The 27,140-nt window shown below is 38.8% G+C and overlaps 1 protein-coding gene across 1 annotated transcript in view; it reads left to right on the top strand.

Moving 5' to 3' along the window:
• Window positions 1–27,140, top strand: part of NPAS3 (neuronal PAS domain protein 3) — a 981,309-nt gene that overhangs the window by 478,686 nt on the left and 475,483 nt on the right. Inside the window, exon 4 of the mRNA XM_088829495.1 lies at window positions 1,579–1,661. Coding sequence (XP_088685621.1) covers window positions 1,579–1,661 — 83 coding nt within the window. The remainder of the gene's footprint in view (window positions 1–1,578; window positions 1,662–27,140) is intronic.

Here is a 27,140-nt window from a genome sequence, read left to right as displayed (position 1 = left end):
AAATTTAAAAATCGTATGTCTATACTTACAGTAATGATTAATCTTAGGGCAGAAAATTAATTTTTTCTATTTTAAGATTATTAGTTGTGTGTTTTGCTCCTGAAGCAAATGAAGAAGTTAAAATAGCGATCTCTAAAGTCCCTTCCGACTGGAATATTCCTTGATAATAATCACTCTTCAATTATATTTTATAAATTTTCCCATTGAAAAAAAACACCTTTTTTATTTCCTCTTTCAAGTATTAGTGATACTTACCACTCATATTAGTTTCAAAGTGCCTTTCAGACATGGCAGACGTTAGCTCACAATTGCAGGGGGGAGCTGCCTACTTTTGCACAGCACAATAATCCTAAGTACACTTATATTGTAATCCCTATGAAGGGATGGATCTAACTAACTGACTTAGTATTAACTGAGACATAACAGAATTATCCCAGCAGCATTTTGCTGGTATTGTCTTGTCAACTAGCTGAAAGCATTTGGAGAAGAAAGAAAGTAGGGGGTTTAATTTAATTTTCAATTCATAGTGTCTAGATTTGAGGGAATCAAAGTTTGTCATACAATTTTTAAGAAAAGCAGGAAGAGGGAAGGGATGTATTTGTTTGAAATATGGAAAAGTTCTGAATATTTTCTTTCATAAATTGCTGGAAAACAAAGTAGATTTTTATGTGTGAGGACTTTTTAAAACTGGGAAAATAGCTAGAACAGATTTAAAAGCAAATCATGACCCCATGCCAAAAAAAAAAGAAAGAAATTGTGAATCAATGACCCACAATTCTGGGTCCCCCAAATATCATGCAGTAAGCCCTTCTGTTAAGGATCAGGAAGTTCTCTGGGTGTATGTGTCTGCAGACAACACATGTAGGGTTTGCCAGGAACAGAAAGACTAACTATACCTTAGCAGGAGAACCGAAGTATTCAGATAAGGAAACAGTCACTGAGCTGCGAGGTACAGGCTAAACAAGCTTCCACCTGGGCTTCCTGCAGGTCCTGTAGGAATAGTTACACGTGAATGTTCAGTAAATATGAAATCCAGCCATCCTGAGACACTTAACACTAGTGCAAACAGTCACTAATGAGAATCTCCTCGCCAACATGTTGTGCTTATTAAATTATGATAAAGTTATTGCATTAGAACATTTAAAAAATCCTGTTTGCTTTTTTCCTGGCCTAGAGGATATTAAATGTTCAGGTTTCTCTGGGAGGAAAAGGAAATATGAATTTGCTTTAAAAATAACAAAACCTAAGTTTTAAGAAAAGCAGCTTGCTAATTTATTTTTTAAAAATGTGAACATTCCTATGTTTTTTGCTTCCGTATAGGGAAAACAGTTCAAAAAGAAAAACATTAAATCTGATTTTAATGTTTGTAGAAGTTGATATTCTGAGATGAAAATTTAGCCTCGGCTCTGATTTGCTCAGGCAACTGAGAACCAGAGTTAAAACTGGCTTGTGATTCTCTCAGATCCTAGAGCTATAGTAGCTGTCTAGTGATACAATTAAAGAGAATTGAAGCTGAAGGTGTAAATTGGAGCCCCAACTTAATTTCTTTCTTTCTTTCCTTTTTTATTTTTATTTAAGTTATAGGTGCACAACGAAGGAGAAGCCCCAGTGCACTGGCCATTGAAGTATTTGAAGCACATTTGGGAAGTCACATTTTACAGGTACCTTTAAATGAAAAAAGCTTGCTTACATTTTGCCAAGAAAAATCCACATGTTTAGTCTTTTTATGAAAATGCCTTTTATTGCAGCTATGTGTTTGGCTGTTGCTGTTGTATCTTGGAATTATGAAATTTTTATGAATTTATTTTTTTCTTTTTAGAAAGTCATCCCTTGAGAGAATATTAATGAGAAAGGGAGGGCAAGTATTATTTGTGCTATAATAGTTGAGATGAACGGCACTGTTGAGTTGATGCACAATGTATAGTAGCTGGCTGTTCCCAGAATGACTGTGTGTGTTGCATTTGTAATTGAACATATGTGTATGTCTTTGGAGCTATATTTTGTTTTTGGAAAAGCAAAGTTTTGTTGTGAAAGTATGTGACATTTTTATGTGTTGCCAAACTTCAGTTGTTCTTTGCTTGGGTTTGTATTCATAAGTGCTTCCCATCCTAATGTTAGCTTTCCCAAAGTACTGACTTTGTCAGGATGAGATGTTAAAGTATGTCTTTAAGTAAGAGGAGACAGATATTAATAATTTGATCTTTCAAGTGACTTTCATGAAAAATATGAGGGTGACTAGGCGTGAACCTGTAGTTATTTAGTCTTGGAAAAAATTTACCCCAAACTTAGCAGCACCTCACTTTCTCAGAACTTTTTCTGTTACGATTTTGCAAATCATTAACTTAACTCATCATTTTACATTGTTTCTGTTTCCAGGATAAATGTTGCCATGGCCAAAGCTTTTATTTTTTTGTACATGTAAGATTCATTTTTAATCTGGAAATGAAGAAACAGACATTTTTTGGGTGTTTGGGCATCTTATTGGAAAAAGATGTTTGCTTTCCTTAGATAAGATTTGGGGTAAAAACAAAGCTAAGCTACAAACTCCTGTCCAGAGTAATTTTTTTTAAAAAAAGGTCTCTATGGTGGCTTCATTTTCTAGATAGCCAAAATGGTACTGAATCTAGCATGTAATTTTTGAAAATATATACCCTGGGAAAACTACTTTCATCAGATTGTCCATGGTCAAACCCCAGTGACTCTCCAAAATGGCTCCTTGCTGACAGCTTCAGTGTCACGGAGACAGTTGTTCAAACGACAAATTCCTGGGTCTCTCCTGGACCTAGTAAATCAGGGTCTTCAGGGTGAAAACCAGGAATTTGTTACTTTTAACAACCATTTGAGATAATTTTGATGCTTTATTAGGTCTGAAATGTCACTATTCACCTTTGTAAATTTAAGGCCTGAAAGGTTCTTATTTACTTTTATTTATTTTGATCTTTCTCATTTCTCCACTAATATATGTTAACATCCCATAGAACTATGTTTCTTGAACTACACCTTAGGAGATGCTATCCTATTGTGCACATAAAGTTTTGAATTACCTTTGTAGTAGATAAGTTTCAGGGATACAAGAAGGATATTTCTTTCTAGATCTTTGCATTTTTATTTCCCTCTTCCCTATACATTTTCGTCCAGAATCTCCGTTATAAGTTTTGTATGAGTGATACCATATATACCACTGTCCCTCTGTATGTGAGGGGAGTTGGTTCCAGGACCCCTGTGGACAGAAAAATCTGTGGTTGCTCAAATTTCTTATGTAAAATGGCATGGTATTTGTATATAACCTATGCATGTCCTCTTCTATACTTGAAGTCGTCTCTAAGTTATTTTCGGTACCTAATACAGTGCAAATGCTATGTAAATCATTAGTGGCGTGTAGCAAATGTATGTTTTTCTTTGTGGAACTTTCTGGATTTTTTTCCAGATATTTTTGATCCGTGGTTGGTTGAATCTGTGAATACAGAGGGCCAACTGTACATTGTTAGATTCTGATGGGATCCAGGATAACTCCTATTTATATTCTGAAGCCATCAGTGCGTAAGACTTTGTCAGTGAGAGAAATGATTCCAGTGGTATCCTATTATCCTCTAAATTCTCTCTGGAAATCTTGTGTTCAGTGTTTTGTAGGGCGGGGGTACTTAGGAGCTGCAAGAATTTAAATCTAATTTAAAACAAAAAGCTTAACAGTGTAAATGTAAGCTCAGTGAGAGCAGTGTAGAAATAAAGAGTGACTGTCCCCAGTGCCAGTTCAACACTGGACTCCATTAAGAGAGTGGAGGATCTAGATGATACTGCTGAATTCTCCTGTTCTTTGGTTTGGTCACACCTGACTTAAACAGCACTCTTGAAGGGGGCATCGACAGCTGGATATCATTTGGAGTGGAATAACTAGATGAGTGCATGAACTGGAAATCGTGTTACATGAGATGTGGCAAAGGGCGTGGTGAAGTTAAGTGTGGGAAATACATGGTATAAAAGGGACATTAATATCCTCTCTTATCTATTTGAAGGCCTCATTCCAAAAGAAGAAGACGAAAAAAGGAGGATTAGATACATTCTGTGTGTCTTCAGAGTGTAGAAAAAGGGGTGAAAGTTGAATAGAAAAAGAAATTGCCTCCATATGACAAAACTCGCAAATAAAACTGTCTGCATTTCCACCACACTCAAAACCTTTAGCCTTAGAAGTATAGAAGGCTTTGTAAAGATGCTTTCAAGAAAGTCATGCATCCCAGTGTGGTTGCACTAGACAATCTTGAAATTGTCATAGAAACTAGAAATTCCTATCATTAGATTCTAAAACCAAAGTTTATGGAGGGGAAGAATTGTATATGCTTCTCAAAATGATATGCTAAAATTACAGATAGGAATGGATTGGGAAGTGGTAGTAACAAGAAGGGCTTCCTCTAGGCTGTCTGGTTAGTTGTCTTCTCTCCCAGCAGGATAATTCTTGAACCCATAGATCTGTGTACCACATTCAAGGTTTCTCAGTAGTCTGCTCAGGTAACATGGTTTCCTTATTTTTCCTTCAGGAGGTTCCATAGTTGAATCTGTTTGATTCATGGGGCCTGGGGTAAATTCTTTCTTCTTTCTCCCCTACGCTTCTATTGTTTGTAAATATCGGGGTGGGGGGAATAAACAAACCGTGTGGTCAACAAGGCTGGCATAGTCTCTAACATCATAGTTTACCATCATTACCAAAACAGAAAAAGAGTAAATACTTAGTAACAACATAATTTGCTGTAGTAGGCACATGGCTGCTCTCCTTAACTAGCTTGCAATCATTTGGTTAAAGAACCAGGAGATTCCATAAAGTGAGAAGTATCACACTGGTCAAGTATTTTACTAGCGGCCTGTGAAAGAGTGAGGCTCTGAATTTGCCACAAAGCATCAGAGAAGACCACTCGAAGTTGTTGATGGATAAATAGGAGTTTACTGGTAGGCTGCAGTCCGTGGGGTCGCTAAGGGTCAGACACGACTGAGCGCCTTCACTTTCACTTTTCACTTTCACACATTGGAGAAGAAAATGGCAACCCACTCCAGCGTTCTTGCCTGGAGAATCCCAGGGACGGGGAAGCCGGGTGGGCTTCCGTCTATGGGGTCACACAGAGTCGGACACGACTGAAGTGACTTAGCAGCAGCAGCAGCAGCAGCCAAAGACAACCAAAGAACATTGCAGGCAAAGAAATGTAGAACACAAAGCATGGAGTCAAGTCATAATAGATCTTGTTTGGGGACTGTTAAAATGTTTAATTTAATGGCTATTTCACATACGCAGAGGACAACGTAAGAGGTAAAGATGGAGAACTTATGAGCCATATTGCACAAGCCCAGTAAGCCAAGCCAGGATTCTGTCATCAGCAATAAGCCTGTGGAGAAGGCTTTCATACAAGAGAGTGACAAGATAAACCTTTGGTTTGTTTCTGATGTTACTATTAAAATACAATCTAGGAATCCTTTGTGTTATGAGAGGCTATTAAAAAAGAGACAATTTAGGAAACGATTATAACAGTCTAATATCCAAATGAAGATCTTATCCGAGATAGAACCTCTATGAATAGAGAAACAGGTATGGCACAGGGTATGAATTAGAGATGAAAAGCTAGGGAATGGTAGGAGTTATCAGTGATCACAGATCTTCTAGCCTGATAAAAGGTTCCTAGTAATACTCTTGCCTAAGAGGGACTGGAAGGGATATCTCATTACATAACCAAATCTGTAAGAGGTAAGCAGTTGGAAACCTGAGTCTGATCTTCTAGAGAAAGATCAAGGCAAAGGGTAAAAACAGGATTGGGCCTTATTGATTTGTGTACATGAATGGTAGTTCAGATCAAGCAGTAAGTTGCAGACACATGGAGATCATATGGAACAAGGAGAGAAAAGGGCTGAGGAGAGGCAACGCCATACATGTCATTACTTTAAGATGCAAATAGAAAATGAGAAAGGAGTTCAGTTCAGTTGCTCAGTTGTGTCCAACTCTTTGCGACCCCATGAACCACAGCATGTCAGGCCTCCCTGTCCATCACCAACTCCCAGAGCTTACCCAAACTCATGTCCATTGAGTCGGTGATGCCATCGAACCATCTCATCTTCTATTGTCGCCTTTTCCTCCCACCCTCAATCTTTCCCAGCATCAGGGTCTTGTCAAATGAGTCAGCTCTTCTCATCAGGTGGCCGAAGTATTGGAATTTCAGCTTCAACATCAGTCCTTCCAATGAACACCTAGGCCTGATCTGCTTTAGGATGGACTGGTTGGATCTCCTTGCAGTCCAGGGGACTCTCAAGAGTCTTCTTCAGCACCACAGTTCAAAAGTATCAATTCTTTGGTGCTCAACTTTCTTTTATAGTCCAACTCTCACATCCATACATGACTACTGGAAAAACCATAGCCTTGACTAGATGGACCTTTGTTGACAAAGTAATGTCTCTGCCTTTTAATATGTTATCTAGGTTGGTCATAACTTTCCTTCCAAGAAGAAAGTGTCTTTTAATGTCATGGCTGCAGTCACCATCTGCAGTGATTTTGGAGCCTGAAAAAATAAAGTCTGACACTGTTTCCACTGTTTCCCCATCCATCTGCCATGAAGTGGTGGGACTGGATGCCGTGATCTTAGTTTTCTGAATGTTGAGCTTTAAGCCAACTTTTTCACTCTCTTCTTTCACTTTCATCAAGAGGCTCTTTAGTTCCTCTTCACTTTCTGCCATAAGGGTGGTGTCATCTGCATATCTGAGGTTATTGATATTTCTCCAGGCAATCTTGATTCCAGCTTGTGCTTCCTCCAGCCCAGGGTTTCTCATGATGTACTCTGCATATAAGTTAAATAAGCAGGGTGACAATATATAGCCTTGACTTACTCCTTTTCCTATTTGGAACCAGTCTGTTGTTCTATGTCCAGTTCTAACTGCTGCTTCCTGACCTGCATACAGGTTTCTCAAGAGGCAGGTAAGGTGGTCTGGTATTCCCATCTCTTTCAGAATTTTCCACAGTTTATTGTGATCCACAGAGTCAAAGGCTTTAGCATAGTCAATAAACCAGAAATAGATGTTTTTCTGGAACTCTCTTGCTTTTTCAATGATCCAGCGGATGTTGGCAATTTGATCTCTGGTTCCTCTGCCTTTTCTAAACCCATCTTGAACATCTGGAAGTTCATGGTTCACATATTGCTGAAGCCTGGCTTGGAGAATTTTGAGCATGACTTTACTAGCATGTGAGATGAGTGCAATTGTGTGGTAGTTTGAGCCTTCTTTGGCATTGCCTTTCTTAGGGATTGGAATGAAAACTGACCTTTTCCAGTCCTGTGGCCACTGTTGAGTTTTCCAAATTTGCTGACATATTGAGTTCAGCACTTTCACAGCATCATCTTTTAGGATTTGAAATAGCTCAACTGGAATTCCATCACCTCCACTAGCTTTGTTCGTAGTGATGCTTCCTAAGGCCTACTTGACTTCGCTTTTCAGGATGTCTGGCTCTAGGTGAGTGATCACACCATTGTGATTATCTGGGTCATGAAAACCTTTTTTGTACAGTTCATCTGTGTATTCTTGCCACCTCTTCTTAATATCTTCTGCTTCTGTTAGGTCCATACCATTTCTGTCCTTTATTGAGCCCATCTTTACATGAAATGTTCCCTTGGTATCTCTAATTTTCTTGAAGAGATCTCTACTCTTTCCCATTCTGTTGCTTTCCTCTATTTCTTTGCATTGATCACTGAGGAAGGATTTTTTTTTTAATCTCTCCTTGCTATTCTTTGGAACTCTGCATTCAAATGGGTATGTCTTTCCTTTTCTCCTTTGCTTTTCGATTCTGTTCTTTTCACAGCTATTTGTAGAAAGGAGTAGACAAAGATGAGAGTAAAGAACCTGCCTGCCAGTGCAGAAGACACAGGTTTGATCCTTGGGTCAAGAAGATCCCCTGGAGGAGGGCGTGGCAACCCACCCCAGCATTCTTGCCTGGAGAATCCCATGGACACCCTGGTGGGCTACAGTCCATGGGATCACAAAGATTTATCCATGACTGAAGTGACTTAGCATGCAAAGAAGAAGTATCAAGGTGACTGAGGATATAAATCCTTTAGGAGGACAAATATTGAAGAGATGTCATAGGTTTCGTCAGTTAAAGCAGTTGCAGTAAAATTTTAGGTTCAGAAGACAAACCTAAAAAGTGATAGAAGGTAGAAGTGTTTGGATGTTTGTGGTAAAGTCCGATTTGGGGATGAAAAAATAGTGTTACAGGACAATTTTGTATTAATGTTGTTAAGAGTATGTTTATAAATCTGAGATTAATGGGGTCAAGCATTGGTCAATGATATGCTCTTTAGCAATCAACTTTTAAAGAATCAATAACAAGTGGTCATGTCTGCATTAGGAAAGGATAGGCTTCCATTATTTTTAATGGCTATTTGTCATTCTATACTATGGATGTATCATAATTTATTTAACCTTTTTGTTCCATTGAGTATTTTGATTAAAAGTTTGCATTTCTAATTCAAATACCAAGTAAAGTGTGTTTTAATGAGAAAAGGCCTAAGCCAGGTTGATTTTAACTGAAATTTATTGAATTTTTGGTATGTATTAAGTTCTGTGTATTATGCTAACTACTCTTCTTATATCATCAGTTAATACAATATGTATCTGTGATTCAGGTACTCTGTGCATATCTTACAACTGAGTAAACTAAGATTTCCTAGAAAACTTACATGACAATTACATGACTAAAGCTCACATAGCTAGTTAAGTGAGAGTTTAATTTGAACCCAGGATGTTAGGACTGGATTATAAATACTTGCCAAGAAATGATGAGGACATTTTAAAAGACAGGTTATAAAAGGCAAGACTTTATATTTGTAGTGAACAGAATTAGGGAACTGATGGAAATTGGAAGGTAAAATATAGATCAGTTCTGAGCACCAGAACTGGGGCTCAGGTAATACCTCGGAATTTCCTGCACCAGGTGCCAATCCTCACTGTTCCCCATACTAGCCCCAGTGGTGTTTTGTGGGAAAACGTGCTAACGACTTCTTAATTTTTGGTCCACCTATTTTACGTACTGCAGTATATGTGTTTGCTGTGTGCATCTGATTGTTGTTGTTCAGTCACTAAGTCATTTCTGACTCTTTGGGACCCCATGAACTGTCCTTCACTATCTTCCAGAGTTTGCCCAAACTCATGTCCATTGATCAGTGATGCTATCCAGCCATCTTAGCCTCTGTCATTCCCTTCTCTTCCTGTCCTTAATCTTTCCCAGCATCAGGGTGTTTTCCAATGAGTCGTTTCTTTCCATCAGGTAGCCAAAGTATAGGAGTTTCAGCTTTGGCATCAGCCCTTCCAATGAATATTCAAGGTTGATTTCCTTTAGGATTTACTGGTTTGATCTCCTTGCAGTTCAAATGACTCTCAAGAGTCTTCTCCAGCACCACAGTTCGAAAGCATCAATTCTTTGGCAGTCAGCTTTCTTTTCTTTTTTTTTTTTTTTTATTTCTAAAAAAGAATTTTATTAAAAAAGCACAAATGCAAAGAAATGAACAGAGGAAAATGTATGCGTCGAACCTGGACTGGTCACTTATGATAATATACATGCTACAATTCCATTCTCTCACATCCATACATGACTACTGGAAAAACCATAGCTTTGACTAGACAGACTTTTGTTGGCAAAGTGATGTCTCTACTTTTTAATATGCTGTCTAGGTTTGTCATAGCCTTTCTTCCAAGGGGCAAGCGTTTTTTGATTTCTCGGCTGTGGTCACCATCCACAGTGATTTTGGAACCCAGGAAAATAAAACCTGCCACTGTTTCCATTTCTTTCCCATCTTTTTGCCATGAAGTGATGTGACTAGATGCCATATCCTTAGTTTTTTGAACTAAGCCAGCTTTTTCACTCTCCTCTCTCACCTTCATCAAGAGGCTCTTTAGTTCCTGTAAAGGTACATCTTATTAGCCATATATTCTCTTAAGAAAATTTAGGAAGTTTTATAGATCCATTAAAATGTGACTTCTTTCCTACTATCAATATAAAAATCAGCTGTTAGAAAGTTGTTTTCCAATTTAATGATCTAGTACTGGTATACACAGGCATGGCCATGGTCCAGGCTTCATACTGTGCAGTTCTGGGGCCACCATTTGTATCATATATACTATGACCCTTATTGTAGCCTCAGTGAACCTATGGCTGTTTCAGGTGTGAATTTCAGCACAGGAGCATCTTCTGGAGAGGCAAGACAGTCAAGGCGTGTCTGCCTCGCTGCTGCGTGACTGTGAGGTGGGGGCATTGGGCCTGAGTCAAGGCATTTTAGCTGACTTTATTCTTCTGTGACTCACTGATCAGAGGAGGAGTTGGAGGCAATGGGTCAAATTGAGAATTGTGCTATTTGTGACAGGTGAAGTAAAAATCCCAGGCTTCCCTGGGTGGCACTAGTGGTAAAGAACCCACCTGCCAATGCAGGAGATGTAAGAAACATGGGTTCAGTCCGTGGGTCAGGAAGATCCCCTAGAGGAGGAAATGGCAACCCACTCCAGTATTCTTGCTGGAGAATTCCATGGACAGAGGAGCCTGGCAGGCTACATTCCATGGGACCGCAGAGAGTTGTACACAACTGAGCGACTAAGCACACACAAGAAGAATCCAAGAACTTTGAGCCATTCTGGGAGATCTTTTCCTGAATGTAGTACTTGTGACTCAGCATTGATTTGGTTCCTGCTTTAAAAGTTCACTTTAGGCATTATTGTTCTCAACTTCATGATTCCTTAATATGAATAAAGTATAAGTGGTATTTACTTTTACTTACCCAGTTTAGAGACCAGATAGAATATTCATATTATACTTTATCGAAGTTAACAGGACAGAAAATGGTAACAGCATCCTTGTAACTCATAAAATTAACTAGGGGAATGACTTTCCCTTAGGTGCCAGATTTATGAATGGAGTTCTTTAATTATTTGCATGCCCTTAGCAGAAGGATTTGAGGGTTTTGTTTTGTCTGTTTTTTTTTATTCTGTAAATAAAGTTTATATAATTGTTTTATGAAATTGTAGTATTGTTTTTGCATACTCCATAGTATTGCTGCTTTACTTACCTCACAGGTGTCAAAACAAAGCAATCAAATCAAACTTTGTAAGTGGAAAATTTTTAGGGTTTATGTTTGTATTTGTCATGAATACATTATGCTGAACTACAGAAGGGTGCCTGTTACTGACATTGAGTAATACATATCACTACTAATAACTGTTACTTATAAAGTAATTGAAGAATGGTTTTTATCCATAACTAGTTTTGGATATTATAGTAAATGAAACTTTCTGAGTTGGATGAATATGCTCATAAATATCCACATGTCTATATATAAATGATATAGAACTGCAATTATTTTAAATGAAGTCTTGGGAGAATAAAAATATTTTATAAAAAATTCCCTAAAGGGAGATAGTGGTGGAAGTGTGGCACCAAGATGTTAGTTTTGAACTTGTTTATGTTGCATGAACCCTTCATTAACCTTGCTCAGTCATTAACCTTGCATTATTTCTGGGTTTTAAGAAATGTTTGAATTATAGGGCATTCAAACCCCAAACTAAAAGAGAATCTCTTGAGCAGACACTTTGAGGGAAACCAAGAGAGAATCACCAAGAACATTCCAATATTATAACACCTGAGGGTTTCTCAGTGGGAGTGAATCAGACAAGGCTGAGCAAAGGAGTTACATGACCTCTTGTCTTCCTCAGCATCACTAAGAAAATAATTGTTCTTGAAAGAATTATTTTTCAGTAGAACAACTCTCTTACAGAAGACATATATGGTGGTCATCACCTTAGCAGACCAGTATAACTAAAGTGTTTATTTTCTTAAAATGAATGGAGAACAGGGATCTCAAATGTTGCTGTTTTTGTATTTGATAGGCTAAGTCATCAGAGATTTGCATGTGTAAAATGGATGACACTACAGACTTCAGTGAAATGTAAGATTTCAATCCTGTGGTTTTTCTTTCTTTTAATACCTTCAACCATGGATTAGAGAGGAGAAGTAAAAGAAGAGCCTAGGTGTAAAAGAGAATGCTGTGGATCAGATTTAGAACAAAATAATGTTAGAATTTATGTTTAAATTTCTATGCTTCCATTTTTAATCATAGTTTGAAGATAGTTTAAGGATGTACCCTGAAATCATGGTTGGTCTACATACTGTTTTGGTCCTGCAGAATTCTTTTTAAGATAAATGAGAAAGTATAGGTTCTTTATCAGAAATATTTAAAAATTTGTGGTCAGTGTAATGAGGAAAACAAAATATCTTGTGACACTTTATATTTCTGTTAACATTTAAGTATTTCTGGTGACAGCACCGCTTCAGTGTCTTGCGACCCACTCAGTTGTAGAAGACTAAGAAGATTCTTTAGAGAAATTAGGTTATAGGCAAAAGAGCTACTTACAGTCCTCTTGGGGTGGGGCTGGAGAATGCAACATCTGTTATTAGCACCTTGTTTCATTGGATCCAGCAAGAGACAATAAAAGATTGACTAGTACAGTTCAAATATCTGGGCAGAGAAAAGTGAGTAATACCTAAAACAGCTCAAGAACTGACTAATACAAACATAAAAATTATTACTTAAGATGTTGCCTAGCCAAGTCAACATCACATTTTACATTTAATAGCAATGTTTTCAAAAGACTTTTGTGAGAGAGAATGATACATTAAGTGTATTTTCTATTTTATTGATGAATTGGAATTTCACCCTTATTATTTTATTGGAACTTAGAAGTATTAAAGAAATGATCATTCCTAGGAAAGGTTCATCTTCTTACTTATGGCCGTTGATGGCAAAGTGGTATCCTGCTTGACATCAGTACTAAAATAAAATAAAATTCAATTAATAGAAGCATTCTCTAGCTATAAAACAGGAAAGAGAAAAAGGTGAGTGACCCTGCAGTTTCCCTATGATCCAGAATGGTAAGAAAATGTAAAACTAAATATAGAAAAGAGAAAGTTAGTGAATATATTTGCATATGCAGATTAGCTTAATTGATACTGCTTGCCTCTACAGGGATTTTTCATTACAAACTGGAGTGCTACATTGTTCAGCTCATATTGAGTAATTTAGTAACTAATGAGACCAGTTTGCACTAATTTGCATATGATAAATGAGCTTAATTGCAGTAAATAACTTGGAGGCATAATTACTTAATTTTCCTGTGTTGCACGGCTTTTAAGTTCACATGAACAACTCAAGATAATTTTGCATATTTAAATTAGTTGCTTTTAAATTTTCTTGGACCAAAAAAAAAAGGGAACACACCTTATCAATTGAGCTGTAAAACAATCGTATGTAAGGTTTAGTGTATTTTTATTTAAAAAGAAAGGAGAGAAAGGCAGAGATTTGTTGTTCTCCTCTCCCATATCCTTACATCAGATAAGATATCAGCATTGACATTTGGAAAATGTTTTTCATGTTGGAAGTTAATTTACAACTTCTGTTAGTAACTGACCTGGGTGAAGACTGAAATGTATATATGAGTGAATCATAAGTTTTAAAGCAGGGTTTATTACACAGATGTGTTTTGTCCCTTATTTAATTTGGCAAACTAATATCTGAGGAGTCAGTTGACTCTGCTGTCTTCCTGTCTTCTAAGTTGCTGAGCTTTGATGACACAGCATCACTCTGACCTTAGCATGTATTTTCTATCTCAATTAACATTTCATCCTTATGAAATTTGTTTCATTGGAGACTCTCAGTGTGGTCTGGTCAAAATTATCTCACTGATCTTCACATGAACTCAACAATATATGTTTTATCAAATCTCTATTCTCAAAATTGAAAAACTGAAGCACAGAGGGTGACTACTAAATCATGATTTTACAATACTCTATTGTCTTAGAATTTCACTTTGTGAAAAAAAAAGTATGTTATTATTCAAAATTAACTTATTAAGTCATATAAAATCATATTGATAATTGAGTATGAGAAAATATTTTGTGGTTGTGAAGGTTTAAAAGCTGTCATTTAAAAAGTCATTGCTGCTTTAATTCATTGTATGAAAAGCAGAAGGCGGTGTTAGGGCTATTTACTTGCCACAATCTGGAAAAGTAACTCCTGAAGTTTTTCTTGAAAAGGCTCAAATCCCATTAAATTTGGTATAAGCGTCCTACATTCTTCAGAGATGGGCCAAAACAAGTACTAATAATAGTATATCCCAAGCGTAAAGTCTGACTCCTTCTTGTCATGGGTGCTCAGGAAGTAACTGATGAGTAAAGAAAGGAATGGATCAGTTCTCACTGAAGTCACACTGAACCCCAGAACTGGAGCCCGCTTGCAGCTCTGTGTTCCAGCCCTGGTTTTTTGGTTTTGGTTTTGAATTGAAGGCTAATTACTTTACAGTATTGTGGTGGTTTTTGCTGTACATTGACATGAATCAGCCATGGGTGTACAGGTGTTCCCCATCCTGAACCCCCCTCCCACCGCCCTCCCTGTCCCCTCCCTCAGGGTCATCTCAGTGCACCGGCCCTGAGCTCCCTGTCTCGTGCATCGAACCTGGACTGGCTAACTTTCACATGTGATAATATACATGTTTCATTGCTATTCTCTCAAATCATCCCACTCTCGCCTTCTCCCACAGAGTCCAAAAGACTGTTCTTTACATCTGTGTCTCTTTTGCTGTCTTGCATAGAGGGTCATCGAGGGTCTAAATTCCATATGTATGCGTTAGTATACTGTATCGGTGTTTTTCTTTCTGACTTACTTTGCTGTGTATAATAGGCTCCAGTTTCATGCACCTCATAGAACTGACTCAAATGCATTCTTTTTATAGTCCAGCCTTGTTTTTAATCCATGTTTTCTAGGTATGTGGCAGAGTATGGCAAATTCTTTTCGTGCATGTACTTTGGCATCCAACCACTTTGAGCTCACATCCTGATGTGCTAACTTACTGACTCTGAGCACCTTGCTAAGACAGCCTCTTGCTCTCTCTAAGCCTCAGTTTCTTCATCTTTAAAAATAGAGAAAATAGTAGTAAAATGTCTCCTGATAGGCATGTTGTGAGGATTGAAGGAGATAGTGTAGTTAAACATGTTTAGTACAAAACCTGGCATGTAGAAGGTGTTTAATAAACATCTGCTAGTGTTTTTGTCTATATGTTGTGTAGTCCAGAAAAATGGCCAAGTTCTTAAAGAAAAATGTTCATGCTTCTCAGGAGTATTACCACACAGGAATATGGGAGTGTTATCAAAAAAAATCCTCTTAGATTTAAAGCAAGATAAATAAATTTCATTGAACGCAATCTAAATTATCTGTTTACATAAATGATATTTATATTTACTGGGCTTCCCAGGTGGCACAGTGGAGTGGGTTGCCATTTCCCGTTCTAGGGTATCTTCCTGACCCAAGGGTTGAATGCATGGCTTCTGCATCTCCTGCATTGGCAGGTAGATTCTTTACCACTGAGCCAACTGACTGCAACTAGTACTGATTATAAGTGGGGACTTTTTCATCACAAAATTGATTATTTCAAGTAACCAGGATCTAGGAAATGAGACGATAACTTTAAAAATACTAAACCGAAGCTTCAGTTTAGTAAATATTTACCGAGTGCCTAGTTTGATCAGAGAACAAAGAAAATGCCAAGATACAAAGGTGAGCCATGGTTCTGCCTCTCAGCATTCCCACTGTGAACAGAGAAGACCAAAAACAAAACAGACAAACATGATTCAGTGTAACATAGACTAGTGGCTTTGAATCCCTGCCCTTAGTTATGTGGACTTGGGCAATTTATTTAAACTCTCTAAATCTTAGTTTCCTCCACCTTCAATAGAGATGGTTCAGTCCTTCCCTCAGGGATGGCTGTGAGAATTATAGATACTCACACAGTGCCTGGCACATAGTGAGTGTTCTGCAAAAGTTGGCCATGGGTGACAGGCTGCACCCTGGAAGTTACCCAGCCTGGGGCTAATCAGTGAGCACATCCTGTGACTGCAAACTTAAAATCACACAGCTCATCCACCGTGTTACACACACAACTTTTAAGTTTGATTTTCATGGGCATCTCGGGTGGGGGTGGTGGTAGTTTAGAGTCCTCACACCGACATTCTCCTAGTGTGGTCACATAGGGTAAGACTAGGGGAAGGGAGGAAAATAGGGCAACAATTTCATTGTGGTTGAGCAGTTTTTGTTTGGGGCCTGCTGATAGGAAGATTGTTTGCAAAGTGTGGGAACATATCTTTATTCTTTCTCAGGCACTAAGGGTGGCCAAATTATTTGGAGATTAGAACAGAAAGATAATTATACTTTCAATTTTTAAAAGTGGTTAGAGGTCTTAGAAAATCTTAGGGTTATGTGTCAAATAGGAGTATGAATAATTCCATGATGATAAAGATATTTGCAAATCTGGGCCAGATTCTTTTTCTTTGGACTTTAGAATAGTCCTTGGTGGTAGTAAATATTATATTCTTGTTACCAGCATCTGTTAGGAATGACATAGAATAGGGTGACACCAGCTGATTATCATTTATTGGGAACCCTCAGTCAGGATGGCTAGGTTTGCTTTCTCACCTCCAGGACTTCGTAAGTCTTTTGGGTTTGAAGAAGGTTTGAGGATGGGAGTTCTGTGGGTAATGTGCTTTGTTTTCCAAACTGAGCTGATGGCAGATGTCCATGATTATCTGGGAACAGTTGTTCGGTCGGTAAGTTATGTCTGGCTCTTTGTGACCTCATGAACTGCAGTACTCTCCATCCTTAACTATCATCCAGAGTTTCCTCAAACTCACGTCCATTGGGTCAGTGATCCCATCCAGCCTTATCATCCTCTGTCACCCCGCTGCTTCTGCCCTCAGTCTTTCCCAGCACTGGGGTCTTTGACAGTAGTATTCAACAAAATACACTTGGGGAAATTCTGGCTTAGAAGAATCAAATCCATATTAATTTAAGATATTTTTAAAAATCTCTAAGAGCTAAATTGAACACATGATTGAACAATGTTTACACGATAATATCAGATCTATAATCTGTCAGTCAGACTTTATTTTTTTGGGCTCCAAAATCACTGCAGATGCTGATTGCAGCCATGAAATTAAAAGACACTTACTCTTGGCAGAAAAGTTATGACCAACCTTGATAATATATTAAAAAGCAGAGACATTACTTTGCCAACAAAGGTCCGTCTAGTCAAGCTATGGTTTTTCCAGTGGTCATGTATGGATGTGAGAGTTGGACTGTGAAGAAAGCTGATCGCCGAAGAATTGATGCTTTTGAACTGTGGTGTTGGAGAAGACTCTTGAGAGTCCCTTGTACTGCAAGGAGATCCAACCAGTCCATTCTAAGGGAGATTGTTCCTGGGTGTTCATTGGAAGGACTGATGCTAAAGCTGAAACTCCAATACTTTGGCCACCTCATGTGACAAGTTGACTCACTGGAAAAGACTCTGATGCTGGGAAAGGTTGGGGGCAGGAGGAGAAGGGGACGACAGAGAATGAGATGGCTGGATGGCATCACCGACTCGATGGACATGAGTTTGAGTAAACTCCGGGAGTTGGTGATGGACAGGGAGGCCTGGTGTGCTGTGATTTATGGGGTCGCAAAGAGTCGGACACGACTGATCGACTGAACTGAACTGAACTGAAATCACCCAAAATGGGATTGTGATTCTTGTCTCCTGAAAGCAGTTTTGGAAGGAATAGCTGATGTTAAGAAAGAAACTATACAGCAATCATGGCTGATACATGTTCACAAATAGTTTTCATCTTCTGATCCTGTCGGGGATTATGATATAACTATTGAAGACCCCAGGAACCAAGAGCTGTAGGCAACAGTGATAAGATGGCACTATCAGGGTCCTGCTCAGGGGTCCAGGGATAACCATCAGGCTCCATCCTCCCTCCACTGCAGGCATGGACCTATGAGCCAGCTTAGGAGCTGGGTCACATGTCCCCTGATCACCAAGATTCCAGCTGTTTTTATTAACATCCAATAGCACCTTATAAGGGCTTCCCAGGTGGTGCGACTGGTAAAGAACCCGCCTGCCAATGCAAGAGACAAAAGAGACATGGGTTCAGTCCCAAGGTCAGGGAGACTCCCTGGAGAAGGAAATGACTACCCACTCCAGTATTCTAGCCTGGAGAATTCCATGAACCAAGGAGCCTGGTGGGCTACAGTCCATGGGGTTGTAAAAGAGTCTGACTAGACTGAGCAACTAAAATCTCAGCACCTTGTAAATATCACTTCCCAGACACTTGCCAACTCTGGATCTAATGATTTAGGACTGAATGGTAAGGAATTCATGTGGCAGTGTTATTTTGTGATAGCAGAATAGAACTCTGCCTGAGGAAAGAAAAAGTCAGACCATTTGTTCTATCTCTGTTGGGAAAAATAAACATTAGGGTAAATTAGTTGAAAATATTATAAACATTTGTTATTCTGATTGAATAAAATGTGTAACTGGGTTGAATTGGCCACAAAGAAGAGCCTAGTCAAATGCCCATGAGACCAGATAACTGCTACAGGAATTGTCAGGTCAGAGCAGCTGTTTCCCTCATTTCCAAAGATATAAAAAGTGCAGGTGACCCTTTAGGCCATCAGAAAAATACTCTCTGAAATAATCCACTCTCATACTTCATTTTAAGGTGATGCAATGTTTTAGTAAATTTAGTCTGGTAGAGAGATTAGACCAAGGGTAGAATTGACCTAAAGAAATAGAAATTTCTTTTTTTGTAAGTGGCAAGCCTGCGAGTTCTACATAAATACAAAGGCAAATGATAATATCAGTGACTATTTTAATTGCATCTTTAATCCATAAGGATAGTTCAATGACATTTTAAATTATACTTTTAGAATTGTAGTCACATAGGAGATAAAACTCAGTAACTATTTAATAATGCATACTGAGATCAACTGTATCCTCTCTTGAGATCACATTTAGGTGGGCTGAATGTAAAAGTCCAATCAATCCAGAATTTAGACAGCATTTAATCTTCTGGAAGGCATTGTTGAGTCTTTCTAAAGTACGCAGGCTTGGTTCCTTGAGTTGGTACCAGTTTTCTCTGCTGAATGATTAGTTTCATTACATTCTCAGCTAAGCTGTATTATTTTTTACATGGAATTGGATTGTCGTAGATCAAACTGTTCTCCATGCTCGAAGATTACTGATCCATTTGGGGAATTTATGCTGCAGGTTGGTTATTAATTGATAGTTATTTAACTTGGCTTTCCTTGCGGATGACAGTATAGTTAGGTTGTGTTTAGTAGGGAAAATTTTCAGGCTGAAATAAAGCAATCCCTTTCAAGGACATGTCTTCTACTGAAATTGGCAGGATACCTCAGCCACTACTGCTCTTTGTATCATCACTGTTAAGTATCTAAAGGATTCTATTTGAATAATGGAATTTCTATATAGAAAAGACTCATTCTGCTAAGAACATGTGAAAGTAAGGAACTTCCGGATTCTCTAAAATCAAAAGACTAAAACTGTATATAAGCAGAAAGTCATCTGATCTCAGTTTCCTGGATAGATTTAAAATACAAAACTATGCAAGAGTTTGGGAAATGATAACATTGTATTAGCACACATTTGTTGAGACAGTCTATATCAGACACTCACTGAGTGAGCTGCTTACACGCATAATCTCAATTGATCCACTCACTTATCTTTTGGATTAGATACTGTTATTATTTCCATTTTAAGGATAGAACTGAAGTTCAGAGTGGGAAAGTGACTTGATGAGTAGCTAGTAGCTGCTAGTAGTTGGCACAGCTGGGATTGAAACCCAGAAGTGGAAATGGGAAAGAGATAGAGAAAGGAATTATAAGGGAAATATTAGGTATTAAATAGCTTTACAGTTGAAGTTTTTGAAGTGACATACTTTAAGCTATGGTTTGAATGGAAACTAGAGGATATGCACTTTAGTTTAATAAAGAAATATTTGCCCTGAGCAGAAGACAACATTTTAAAGCTTGTCATTTCATTGCTGGGAAAGTATTTGAGGAAAATGACATGGCTTAGCCCTGGTTGCTGACCATTTTGTTGTCTCCTGCTGAGACTTGCCATTTCCATAGCCAGTGGGCTGTATTGAGTCAGACAGAAGCAATAGGTCATTAACAGAAATGGAGACTTGGGGCAGCCTACAGAGGCTGAAAGAGAGGGAAAATCATTTTGGACCACATCCACAAATCTGTGTCTAATAGCATCCATGCAACTATGTTTGGAGAGGTTAGCCTGATTTTCAGGGAAACTTAAGAAGCTTTAAAAAGCACAAACTGACTGTTTTCCCAAAGAGTACCATGTTTAACATGAAAATATGAGTGAAAGAGGATGCTCTAACTTCTTTCAACATGCTGCATTTCCCTTTTGCATCACACTCATTGAAAATAACTGTTTAAAACTCATTTACTTAACAAAAAATACAGATTTTATTTTTCTCCTAATATTGGCATTAACCTTGAGATCTATAACTTACAGCATTAATCTAGACATTAGATTGTTTCTATTGATGAATATCTTAATTATGTATGTTTTTTCAATCCTTAGTGATTCTTCTGGATTATTGAAATTAGGATGGGGGCAGGTTTTGCCACTGATATGATATTATTTCTGGTATTGGTGAGGTTATTCATCTTAAAAAATATGTATAACTAGCCTCTGAAATGGAGAAGGCAAAGGCACCCCACTCCAGTACTCTTGCTGGGAAAATCCCATGGATGGAGGAGCCTGGTAGGCTACAGTCCATGGGGTCGCTAAGAGTCAGACATGACTGAGTGACTTCACTTTCACTTTTCACTTTCATGCATTGGGGAAGGAAATGGCAACCGACTCCAGTGTTCTTGCCTGAAGAATCTCAGGAATGGGGGAGCCTGGTGCACTGCCGTCTATGGGGTCGCACAGAGTCGGACACGACTGAAGCAACTTAGCAGCTGCAGCAGCCTCTGAAATGTAGACCAGTTTAGCAGGGGCTGGGAGATTGCCAGGAGAAATATCAATAACCTCAGATATGCAGATGACACCACCCTTGTGGCAGAAAACGAAGAACAAAAGAGCCTCTTGATGAAAGTGAAAGAAGAGAGTGAAAAAGCTGGCTTAAAACTCAACATTCAGAAAACTAAGATCATGGCATCTGGTCCCATCAGTTCATGGGAAATAGATGGGGAAACAATGGAAACAGTGAGAGACTTTATTTTGGGGGGCTCCAAAATCACTGCAGATGGTGACTGAAGCCATGAAATTAAAAGACACTTGCACCTAGGAAGAAAAACTATGACCAACCTAGACAGCATATTAAAAAGCAGACATTACTTTGCCAACAAAGGTCCATCTAGTCAAAGCTGTAATTCTTCCAGTAGTCATGTATGGATGTGAGAGTTGGACTATAAAGAAAGCTGAGCACCAAAAAATTAATGCTTTTGAACTGTGGTGTTGGAGAAGACTCTTGAGAGTCCCTTGGACTGCAAGGAGATGGAACCAGTCCATCCTAAAGGAAATCAGTCCTGAATATTCATGGGAAGGACTGATGTCGAAGCTGAAACTCCAATACTTTGGCCACCTGATGCGAAGAACTGACTCATTTGAAAAGACCCTGATGCTGGGAAAGATTGAAGGTGGAAGGAGAAGGGGACGACAGAGGATGAGATGGTTGGATGGCATCACTGACTCGATGGACGTGAGTTTGAGTAAGCTCCAGCAGTTGGTGATAGACAGGGAAGATAGATAGAACTGAACTTAGCAGGGGCAGGAAAAATATAGACCCGGACTACTGACACTGAACAAGTGTTCAATGACAGCTTGCTATAATAAAGCATACCAAATACAGATCGCAGGACTATTTAGACATTATTCCTTTCCTCAGAGAATTTCCAATGAATTTCTATATCCTCATCTGGAATGATGGGACTTCCCAGGAGGCACTAGTGGTAAAGAACCCGCCTGCCGTGCAGGAGGTTTAAGAGACACGGGTTCAATTCCTAGATTGGGAAGACCCCCTGGAGGAGGGCATGGTAATCCACTCTGGTATTCTTTCCTGGAGAACCCCTGGACTGAGGAGCTTGACGGGCTACAGTCCATGGGGTTGCAAAGAGTCATACACGACTGAAGGGACTAAGCACACACACACTGGAATGATAGGTGCAGGTCTAGAGTCAGGATCCTAAATTCCAGTGATTGCATTTACAATTGAGTAAAGCTTGGGAAATGCAATACTATTTTCAGGACCAGCCATCATTTATATACTTAAAAATCCCCCCATTTAGACATATATGAACATACCCATGTTGGTGTTAGGGGAAAAAAATTCCAAAATAATTTCATATATGTTTTGTGTCTCATGCTAGATCATAAGCAACTCAAAAATGAGGATAATGTCTTGTTCATCTTTGTGTCTTATGCTGTGTTTTGCTCTGAATAGGTACTTGATACGTTTGAGGAGGACTGAAATTTGTATAAAGAATGCATGTAACTTCTAACAGATTGATCATTAATTGACTCTCATGTTTGGGGCAGTGTTGTTAAGAAGTCAATGATAGTAATATTAAATGACTCTAAGCTGTATTCTTATCACTTGTAGACATTTACACGCTGGGTTTCTAGTAGGGTTAATGCATTATATTACACCAAGTCCCCGTGCACCAATGTGAGAATGTCCTTCTCAGCCACGAGGTCATTAAAGAAAACACAGTCCCATCATAATGTCATTTTCCCCTTAATTTTCTGATTATTTACATTCTGTTTGGCCCTAATTATGAATACCTTTAATTGCTTTATCACAGTGATGATTAACTGTGCCCAAGTCAAACCCCTTTGAAAGAGAGGACAAATCCTTCTAAAGACTTGTGTATGACTACACTTGGGAAGAATATTAAACAAAGAAATAGAGGTGTTTCAATTTCATGAAGGCTGGTCAGCTTTTCTACATTCCTAAAATACTCAGGGGTGATTTTTATTCCTGGGTTTTTCAGAACTAGGAAAATTTAATCTTCTATTTTTCTCGCAAATATGTTATAGTCTTCTGCTTTATTTACATGAATCATTCTTCCAGAAGACAATATTAGAAATAAAATGCATGCCAGCTGTTTTCTAGTGTATTAAAGGAAAAAACTAAAAAGCAAAATAAACTTTGAGATCTGCATACTTTCACTGAAGGAGTAAATGGCCGTGTTTGTCTTTGGTGTTTTACACTTACATGTATAAAATAGTAATGATTGAGATTTTTAATATTTTATAAATTAGGTTTAAAACACCAAATGCAGGTTATTTCTTGCTGAAATGCTTGGTAGCAATCAAATTCAGTTTAAGCAATGTGCAATAGTTGATAAAAGTGGCTCACTTTCATTTTTAAATGAAAGCACCAACCTTAGGATACTCAAAGAATTAAAACCTGGAGATCATGTATTTTAATTCTGCATTTTGATTCAATTTTTATAAAACAGACAGACTTTGAGACTTTCATTTATTTTAAGATCAAATTATTTAAAGCACACAGTATTATTTTACAGTTTCTGTGTCTTTTAAAACAATCTCATGGCACAAAAGTATGGCAGTGTTAGTCGCTCAGTTGTGTCTGACTCTTTGTGATCCCATGGACTGTAGTCCACCAGGCTCCTCTGTCCATGGGATTTTCCAGGCAAGAATACTGGAGTGGATTGCCATTTCCTTCTCCAGGGGATCTTCCTGACCCAGGGATCAAACCCGGGTTTCCTGCATTACAGGCAGAGTCATGGCATGGCAATTATTTAAATCTTACATTTTATGTTCCTCACAAAAATACTAGGTGTGCATTTTATGTTGACATCTATCACCTAGCAATATGATAGAATTCATATCCGTCAAACAAAGCTCATTTCTCTTGGTTCTTTCTCAGTGAGGCATGGGCCACACCCTGGAGATGAGGATGGAGATTCTGTTCATCACTTGCTAAGGAGTAGGTTTGGCCTGAGGAGAAAGAAGGGTGTTTGCTTTGGGAAAGCTGGCACAGATGACCAGGAGGACATGTCATTGTCAATTTATTACCAAGATATTCTTTCTCCCTGGAGGAAGGCTTTAACATTTTTAATCTATGATGATTCACACTTGGGAAGCATCTCTTTTTCTCATTTTGTTACTCCAACCTGGAAGGAAACCTTTATCTGGGGGTTCATTTGCAAAGGAGCAAGCAAAGAGAGGTGATGTGGAGATGAAGACCTTCCCTTGCCTTTTTTGGGGTAGGTGCCTATGACACACAGCTATTCCTGAGCTGTGGGGGAAGCCGCCACAGAATCAGAAACACTCACACAAATGTATCTGCCGTTGTGCATTTTCTTTTCATGCTAATTGCCTCTGTTGGAAACTTGGTGCATGCAAGTATAAGCTTACCTAAACCTGTTTTAGACACTGCGCCCCATGTTTCTAATCACTGGAGGTTAAAATTAAGCCTTGAAGAAAGAGCACCGATATTTTTTCCCATTTCCCTTGGTAGATGTTGGTACAAAAGCTGACAAAACAGGTAAATTTCCTGGTGTGCTGTGGTGTAAGGTGATTATCTGGCTTATTGTTTTCAAACACACTGAGGTCTAGGAAGCGCCAGTGAGCCCAACAGGGCGGGAGCAGACTGACCCCCAGCAGAGAAACAATCAGGTCGAGCAGAACCTTCAGCTGCGGGGCCAGGAAAGAAAAGCTGACATCCAGATGCCAGTGCTTTGGCAATCTTATCTGGAGTTGCACATATGGATCCTGCATCTGCTCGGGCTATGCCAGCAGTCGGCAGCCAAGTTGACACGGCTACCATGGCAAGAGCAGGCAGAGGCATAGCTATACGTTCGGGTCTCTCTGCTGAGACAGCTGTCAGAAGCCATGATGTTGGCCTTATGATAGCTAATTTTCAGAGGATCAGTGTGGCTCTTTGAGTGATAGATTTTAAGAGCCCTCACTAGGTCATTTCTGAATGGCCATCTTTGGAGGAAGGTGGTGGCGGGGGAGGCAGGCACACATAAGTAAGTGTGTGTGTACAGTAAGCATATATGTAATTGTGCTTTGGCAGGGGCTGGGGGGGGGGGCTAACATACCAGTGCTCAAGGAAAAGTAAACCAAAGATTTTGGACAGGGATTTAAATCAGTGCGTGGTGAATACACTCTTGATGTGTATGTTCTATCATAGGAGGTTGGTTAATCTAATAGTGACCGTAACCAATTTGTTTCCTTTTTTAGGTGAAAAAAAGAGAGAGGCTTAGCCCATAAAATTTGGTATTTGCCTTTCAATAAGCACATTTCTTATTTCATCATAATTGCCCCAATAGGAAGCTGAGTGACTGAACATCAACAATTCATATTATCATCTCTTTCGTTCCCCCAGAACCCTTCTTAAAAAGAGAGAGGAACAGGTTTATCTCTTCTTATTATCTCAAGGCAGTATCTTGAACAGGAATAACCAATGGGCAAGTGTTTGCACATGGGGCCAATTTATATATCTACCTGCAATTCCAAACATTTTTTAATGTAACTTTCTATCTTTACTGAAATCATAAATTCCTGGTAGGTAACTGGTTAGGTGTAAGAGAAAAGAATGATTTGTTCTTTATTTTTTTCTGTATTGGGAACTTATTTATCAACAGTTTTGGTGACATTTGTTAAATTGTACTGTTTATTTTATTATAATGACTTTCCAGTTGAGTTGTGAAAACATTTACTAAGCTTTAAACAAAGCCTGTAGAAGTTCACAGGCTTTGGAAAACAATGCGTAACACTAACTGACATTAATGGAATCACTTGGACATTGGCACCTACTATTCATAACGATGTATTCTAACTTCTTTTTTGCAACTAGATGATCTAGTGAGGGAAGTATGCACTCTTAGCATTAATGATTCTAGATCATTCTTAAATGCGTGTTGTCAGTCTTCACTTGGCTGTGGTCACATCTGTAGTATTCCTGTTGATCTAACGTGTGCTGCCAGGGTTGTTTTAGTCTGGCCTCTTGATCTTAACTTGTAAGCGTTTATGTTGAGGAGAAACCAACGAGGGACCTGGACTTCAAATGGCTTTCCTCTCAAGTTAGGAAAGGGGCGATGGCCTCATAATTTTTAACTTGCTGTAACTCAGAGTTTCACACATATTCATATACTTTTCCTGCCCAGAATTTAGTCTATGAATAGTGATAATCATCAGGTGAATAATTGTAAGTTTTATCTATCTCACGAGCTAATGCCCTAGAATATCCTGTCCCTGAGGAGAATGCCTATCCTAGCGTCCACAAATGTAGCCCACTATTGGGGTTGAGTGTTTAGGTTAGAACTTGGCCCAAGTAAAGCAAAATACATTTTCTCCTCCAACTTTACCCCTAATGCTGACAAAATTCAGAGGTCTGGAGTTGACCCAGGGAGAACCTCTGCACTCCTGTCCAGTCACAGTATTAGATTGTCCATTTTTCTGGCCTAAATGATTGGGAATGGTGGGGAGATTCCCCCAGGCTATCACACATACCAAGTATATCAAGAGGCCAGCACGCTAAGTCCAACTCAGGCATCCAGATGCAGAAGTGTAATTGTCTGGGACTCCCTGCACTCATCTCTGAGTCCACAGAGATCGAATGACAAGAGGGGAAGAGCTAAGGGAAGAGATGATGCCAGGTGGTCCCCCAAGCTTCCCAGGGTAAAGGATTGGTGTAGTGGTAGGTTCCCCATCACAAGTGCCTCTCGATGAAATAACAATTCGTTCGTCACTTATCTGCATGCTAATCCATCATGTGGGTGTTTATGTATTTATTTATTGAGTGCTAGACCCTGCAATTAGAGGCTGCAAATACCAAGAAGTAATTATGGTCCTTGTTCTTATAAACTTTGCCAGTCAGGCTAAGGAAGTAAATATAGAAATAAAGTCATGGAAAACTCAGAGTAAAGGAAACCTTGAAGGATAAGATTGAGTTCTCCACTGAGAATCAGAGAAGATGCCACAGACAGTGGGATCCTTGAGCAGGGCTTGATGGGTGAGTGTTGGTTCTACCAAGTATAAAAGGACAGAAAGACACCCCAGGTGGAGAAAATGGCATGACCAGAAGTTCGGGGCTTTGCAAAGATGTAAGAAGTAGTTCTGGCAGGGATACTACCTCGGGACTATAGAAAAGTTAGTGTTGGCATTCTACTCTTTTTTTTTTCTTTATTTTATTTTAATTGGAGTGTAGTCGATTTACAGTGATGTATTAGTTTCAGGTATGCAGCAAA

Source organism: Moschus berezovskii, chromosome 21 (assembly GCF_049115385.1).
Source record: "Moschus berezovskii isolate FMDL1 chromosome 21, NW_MosBer_1.0, whole genome shotgun sequence".
Classification (NCBI taxonomy): Eukaryota; Metazoa; Chordata; class Mammalia; order Artiodactyla; family Moschidae; genus Moschus; species Moschus berezovskii.
The sequence above is the reverse complement of the archived record's forward strand: the minus strand, read 5'-3'. Positions and strand labels throughout refer to the sequence as shown.